This window comes from Carcharhinus amblyrhynchos, chromosome 31 (genome assembly GCF_965287045.1).
Source record: "Carcharhinus amblyrhynchos chromosome 31, sCarAmb.v2.hapA, whole genome shotgun sequence".
Classification (NCBI taxonomy): Eukaryota; Metazoa; Chordata; class Chondrichthyes; order Carcharhiniformes; family Carcharhinidae; genus Carcharhinus; species Carcharhinus amblyrhynchos.
The window spans coordinates 7222503-7229564 of NC_137354.1; the positions used below are offsets into that span (position 1 = coordinate 7222503).

At 47.9% G+C, this 7062-nt stretch overlaps 1 protein-coding gene across 1 annotated transcript in view; it reads left to right on the forward strand.

Annotated features, from left to right (window-relative positions):
* Positions 1-4475, forward strand: part of ret (ret proto-oncogene receptor tyrosine kinase) — an 89313-nt gene extending 84838 nt beyond the window's left edge. Inside the window, exons 19-20 of the mRNA XM_080215629.1 lie at positions 821-968; positions 4108-4475. Coding sequence (XP_080071755.1) covers positions 821-968; positions 4108-4265 — 306 coding nt within the window. The 3' untranslated portion in view covers positions 4266-4475. The remainder of the gene's footprint in view (positions 1-820; positions 969-4107) is intronic.
* The last annotated feature ends 2587 nt before the right edge of the window (positions 4476-7062 follow it).

Sequence of the window (7062 nt, forward strand, 5' to 3'; positions counted from 1 at the left end):
TGGAGAGAGAACAGAGCCAAAGTTTGGAGTCTGTGAAGGGTCATCCAGACTTGAAACATTAGATCTATTCCCTCTCCACAGAGGCTGTCAGACCTGCTGAGATTTTCCAGCATTTTCTGTTTTTGTGACTCTATTCTCTCTGTTGCATCTCTCTATCTATTTTTATCTCTCTACTGCTGGATAGCTAGACCTCTTGTTCCCTCTCTCCATCACTATATTTCTTTCTCTATCGCTGTATCTCTATCGCTCCATCACTCCATCTCTCTCTCTCTCTCTATTGCTGATTTGCTCTATTTCTCTCAGTCGCTCTATCTTTCTCTTTCTATTGCTCCCTCTCTCTCTCTATTGCGCTATCTCTCTCTCCATCGTTGTATCTCTCTTTCTAGTTCCCTCTATCTCTCTCTCTTGACCGCTCCACCTCGCTCTCTCTACTGCTCCATCTCTCTATCACCCCATCTCTCTATCGCTTCATCTCTATACTGTTCCATCTCTCTCTATCGCCCCATCTCTCTCTCGGTCGGTCCATCTCTCTCTCTCTCGGTCGGTCCATCTCTCTCTCTCTCGGTCGGTCCATCTCTCTCTTTCGATCGGTCCGTCTCTCCCTCTCTCGATCAGTTCTCTCTCTCTCAATCAGTCCTTCTTTCCCTCTGTCACTGGATTGCTCCATCTCTATCGCTCTCTCTCTCTGTTGCTCTCTCTTTTCATCATTTTATTTCTCTAGCTTTTCTTTCTCTCTCCTCCTCCATCTCACGTGTGTTTGGCTGGATTTTTGTTCTTGACGGAAGCGCTGAGCAAAGGTTTCTGTTTTTCTTGTCTCTAGGACTACCTGGACCTTGCAGCCTCCACACCGTCAGACTCCCTGCTCTATGATGACGGAGTGGCCGAGGAAGAGACACCATTGGTAGACTGTAATAATGCTTCCCTCCCTCGGTCCCTCCCCTCCACATGGATTGAAAACAAACTCTACGGTAGAATTTCACATGCATTTACTAGATTCTAAGCTCGTTTTCTGAAGCACTGCTGCAGCCGATGGCCCCGTTTATATACAGAGCCTCCAATATTGGGGAAACAGAGGGTTGACCCAGACCTACAAATACTCCTTTGAATGCTCTGGATTCATTGAATTCAGGTGCAGTGCATGCGTAGCAGAGCCCTCTCCCCTCCCTCACTACACAAACCTGGATATGGAAAACTCGGCCTATACACATATGATATAATTAGCCCCCTCAAAATTTTCTCTGTGGCTTATTGAGGGCAGTAGGCACTTCTTATGGATCCTTAAATAACTTGGTCACATCTCTCTCTGTCTTATATTTAATGTATAATTGGTAGAGATTCTTGGCAATTATTTGTAGACTTCTCAGTAAATCCACAGTCACAGCATCCTTTTATGCCAAGGACATAATTAATGGCCATTTCCACTGGTAAGAATCTCTGCCTTTACACACACTACCAAATTTTGCTACCAAATAAACCTGTTGGACTTTAACCTGGTGTTGTGAGACTTCTTACTGTGTTTACCCCAGTCCAACGCCGGCATCTCCACATCGTTTACACACACACAGTACCAAACAACAGAGTGAGAGGGATGGTGGCATAGTGACAAGGCTCTGGGGACTTGGGTTTGAATCCCACCATTTAATTAATAAATCTGGAATTATAAAGGTAGTCTCAGTAATGGCGACCATGAAACTGTCCTGGTTGTCATAAAAACCAGTCTGGGTTAATGTCCTTTAGGGAAGGAAATCTGCCATCTTTACCCAGTCTGGCCTAAATGTGACTCCAGACCCACACGTCTTAACTATCCTCTGAAAGAGGCAAGTTAGGGGCGAGCAAAACAAGTGCTGCTTTTGCCAGTGATGCCCACATCTCTCGCACACGCATCTTTTAAAATTATTTACAACCATGTAATCGCTCTCATAGCTGTTCGTTTAATGAATTTCTTGCCCATTTCTCAATCTTCATTGGCCCATACACATGTATACAAGAGTTTTCTCACACACACACACACACACACACACACACACATAGACACACACAAACACATACACACAGACATACAGTAATCATCCATTCCCCATATAGACACTAATTATTGTAATCATTCCTTCCCCAGCCATACTGCAGCCCCACTAACCCACCCAGAACAATCAGTCCTTCTTAAACTCACAAACAGTGTAATCAGCCTCTCAGACCCCTAAACTCTCGCACTATAATCAGCCTCTCTCTGCCTGCACCTCATACGCAAACTGTCATCAATCTGATCTCTCCCACAATAGTTGGTTACATTCCTGAGCTGGCTACTACTTTCACATTGATACTCAGTGATTGTAGAACCTATCATTGGGAAAGGAGCAGTAAAACTCCCAATCCAATTCCCAATGCATGAATAACAAGCAGTGGGCAGACAGGGCAGCTCACACAGTGCAGTATAACTCCAGTGTAATGTAATTCTGAGTTTCAAATTCTCTGGGCAATTTGTGAACTGACCGCTGTGTCTTTTCATAGAATCCCTACGGTGCAGCAGGAGGCCATTCAGCCCATCAAGTCTGCACCGAGAATAATTCCATCCAGACCCAAGCCTCATAACCCCATGCAGGAAACCCACGCAGGCGCTGGGAGAACATGTGAACTCCACACCATAACCCGAGGCCGGAATTGAACCCGGGTCCCTGGCGCTGAGAGGCAGCAATACTAACCACTGTGCCGCAAGGTGGTGACCAAGTCCCATAGGTTTGTTCTCCTTAGGTAGGCACTCCCGTGTGTACAGGATTGAACCTGTTCTCTCTCCCGTTGAGCGATGACAGTTTGAGTGGTAATATATCTCCGATTTACAGGCTGTACTCTGTACACTACCCCAATCTCACAAGAACGCAAGACATAGGAGCAAGAGTAGACCATCTGGCTCCTTCAGCCTGCCAGTAAGATCATGGCTTACGACTCCCCCTGTAGTTCAAACATTGGTCTCTCAACTAATTGCAGAGCACTGATAACTCCACGTTTGATTGTAGCCTCATTCTGAGGCCCTCAATGAATAACAGTCCGTCTTTCATAAACTTTGCCGTCAGTATCTCAGTTTCTAACACTCTCTCTCTGATACACACCACCCCCTCAGTATAAAATTCTCAGTTAATCCTTTCACCATTATAAATTTGTGATCAGTTAGTTGTCACATCCAGTGTCATATTGGAGCAAGTTTCACTCCTGTCATTATTATGGGTACAATCACACAAAACTTGTGAAATAGACCTGAAAACTCTTCCAACAACGCAGGCAGACATTGAACATTCCATTCTGGTCATCCCCCCTCTCTCTGCTGGGACCAAGACTCTCAGATGTGGGAGCTTCACCCCCAATGGATGCAGTGAGATTTTAACCACCCCCGCCCAGTGCAGTTGACTGAGAGGGGAATGGTGTTACGGGGGTGTGGGAGGCAGGTGACGGGTGTTACTGGGCCCAGAGATAGTGTCGATTACATGACGAAATCACCAGCTTCTCAAGAAAGGGCTACCGCAACGGAATCACACACAACAAGAGATGCATCTTTATACCGTTATGTCCTTTCCCCCGTAAATTGTCACCACCAACTCCCTCCCTGCCCGTCCATTGCCCCTCCCCAAAATAGTGAACACGAGATCGCTAATGTCATGGACAGGAATTCTGCCGTCCCGCCCCACTCATCACGGAATTGGAGGGGGCAAACAACAGAGATGTCTGTTGACCTCGGGCAGGAGTTTCCAGTCTCGCTCGAGCGAAGCTGTAAAATCCCTGCCCCACCGTTTGAGCCCCTCGAGGCCTCAGAGGCGCAAAACCAAAAGGTGCAAATCGCCGTCCGATCTCAAACAAAGGTCAGAGGCAAACAAAACAGAAATAGCATCGGAGCTGCAGCAGTTACTTTGATGTTCCTTTTAAAAGTTATTATTTATAATGAATTTTTTTTATTTAAGAGTTTTTGCCCCTTAACAAGTGGGGCTTGTGTTGATACATGCACTGAATCAGGTATGGTGTGTTTGGTGAGGTTAATTGACCGCGCCTGAATCTTATCTTTTTTTTTGTCGTGGTTTTTCCCCCACTTGTGCAGAAAAAATTATCTGTTTTCGTTTTTAGGCATCTCGTATCCCAGCTGGCCCGAAGACAACCCTGTCCCCATCACGAGATTCGATGGAACTAACTCAGTCTTTACAAGATATGCAAATGATAGTGTTTATGCTAACTGGATGGTGTCACCGACAGTTGTAAAATTTATGGAGCGGTGTGATAGTTAATAATAAAAAAACAAAACCAAACACCAAAAACGCCCAAGGAAAAGCCAATCAAACTGCAAACACACACACACACACACTGTCACATCTCACCAAAACACACACTCTCGTTCTCCCTCCTCCCGTTTTCCCACCTCCTAGTGCTGCACATGCTTAAGCCACATGTATGTTAGTTCTGATACGGACCCACCTGAGCGAAGGGGGCTGAGCAACTCGTGCTCTGAACCCGCTGCTGGGTGACCCTGTCCGCCCCCCCCACCCCCAGCTGAATCCCCTCCACCCTCTCCCCCTGCACGGCTGGGAGGTCGGCTGCAGCGACTGGATCCCCGCACTCCGAAGGTGCGAGGTCGCGATTCCCCTGGGGTAACCAGTAAAGGAAGGTGGAGGGCGTGGGGGGCGTTGAGGGGCTGCCTCGCGTGCCCGAGATCAGTGGGAAAGCAGGGCAGACGGTGAAGTGCTCGCCATGGCTTTTTAAAGGTTACAGCGATCTCTGCGCCGGCCCTGGTTGTTCTGAGGTGGAACTGATTAGCTTTTTAAAGAGTAAATTCACCGTTGCAACTTTAAATAAACCAAAGCTATCGATAGGTGCGGCTACCTGGGGCGGGTCGGGGGGTGGGGGGAAGGGGGAGGAGAAGGAGAAGGTGGGATCAGACAATTGAGTTGGATGATTGTCACAAGTGGTGGACCAGGCTTGAAGGGCCTATTTTCCACGTTACCTGAAGATGACCAATTAGACCTACATTTGGGCTCCCGTTGGTTCTGGTGTCACCTGATCCCCAAGTCCAGAGCAACGTTTCACATCTCTTGTGAAACAGAACCCTACCCAAACGCGCATTCCCCCACCGATCCTGACTTCACCATCCCCCATCTCCCCTCCCCCAACTCTTCCCTATCTTTGGATCCTAGAATCCCCTGAGGGAAGATGTTGTGGGACAAGCACAGTGGTGGTGCAAGGAGAAGGTCCACCTTCACCATCTCAGGGAACGAAGCACCACGTGTCAGGGCCGCTCGGCCGCTCGAACCTGTTCCAAAGTTAGATCCTGGTGACACCGTCTAACAGCCTCGGTCCCGTGGTAATGCCACTGGCCCAGTAATCCAGAGGTCTCACCTAAAGCACTGGAGCCATGGATTCGAATATAACCAAGGCAGCTGGTGGAATTCAAATTCAATTTATACAAATAAGTGGAATTTAAATCTAGTCTCAGCAATGGTGGCCATGAAACGATCATTGATTGTTGTAAACATGAACCCATCATGTCCTTTAGGGAAGGAAATCTGCCATCCTTACCTGGTCTGGCCTACATGTGACTCCAGAGCCACAGCCTAAAATGTCACCCCAAAATGGCCACCACTCCGTTCAAGGACAATTAAGGATGGCAGCAATAATCTCCAGATCAAGGGGGAATGTAAACAAACTTGTTAAATTTTTCAGGCTGTAATAAAATCCCAAGTCAGCTGGCCACACAGCAGAATTCAGGGGGAGGTTGGGTGTTAGGGGGTGGTGGCTAGCAATAGCAGCCTGATAATCAGACCCTGGACAGATGAGGCTAATCGACCTGAACTTGTTCCAGGCTTTCTTATCCCCATGGATTCCTCCTAGCCATTCCTGGGTTGCACCTCCACCCTGGATGGTGCAATGCACAGCAAACAGAGTTTTCCTCTCGGGACGGTGGCACAGTGGTTAGCACTGCTGCCTCACAGCGCCAAGGACATGGGTTCGATTCCCGGCTTGGGTCACTCTGTGTGCGGAGTTTGCATGTTCTCCCCGTGTCTGTGTGGGTTTCCTCCGGTTTCCTCCCACAGTTCAAAGACATGCGGGTTAGCTGCATTGGCTAAATTGCCCCTTGGTGTCCCGGGATGAGTTGATCAGAGGGATTAGTGGGGTAAATGTGTGGGGTTATGGGGATAGGCCTGGGTAGGATTGTTGTCAGTGCAGACTCAATGGGCCAAATGGCCTCTTCCTGCACTGTAGAATTCTATGAACCAAGCTGTGCTCACCCGAGAAGGTGAGTGAGTGTTGTGTGAAAGTGTGAAGCGAATGGGTGTCCAAAGGGAAGGAGCGGTAAGATCAGAACAGGAGGCAGTCACCAAAGGTGGGGGTGTTTATTGTCCTGGCTAATCCTGATCAGCTAATGTCTACCCGCAGCCTCAGACTGTACAGTGGGAGGTCAGGATAGTGAACAAGGCTTAGCGCATTCGCTCCCTCAGTTGTCTTAAATACACTGAGGGCACCGAAGGAGGCTATTCAGCCCATCGAACCCATGACGGAGCTGTTAACCCACTCACACAGCTGGGTGACCATAATGCCCAGCGCACAGCCTCACTGGGGGGCAATCTTCGCTAATACACCTTCTTCAGGATAATCGGAGATGGGCAATAAATACTGGCCATGCCAGCAATGCCCACATTCCGAGAATAAAGCCAAAAATCCTTGCTGGAAAGGATGGAAAATTAGCATTGAATTTGAATGTTGTATTTAGCAGCAGACCGCAATGTGTGTGTCTTTATTCCTGTCTCAGAGTTGGGTTACTGGGGAGAATAGGTCCATTTTCATTACCCCTCCAGAAATTTGGAAGGCGCTGGCTTAGTGGTATTAATGCTAGACTATTAATCCAGAAACTCGGCTCATGTTCTGGGGACCCGGGTTCAAATCCGGGTTGAATTCAATAAAAAATATCTGGAATTATGAATCTACTGACAACCATGAAACCATTGTCGGAAAAACCCATCTGGTTCACTAATGTCCTTTAGGGAAGGGAATCTGCCATCCTTACCTGATCTGGCCTACATGTGGCCTCCA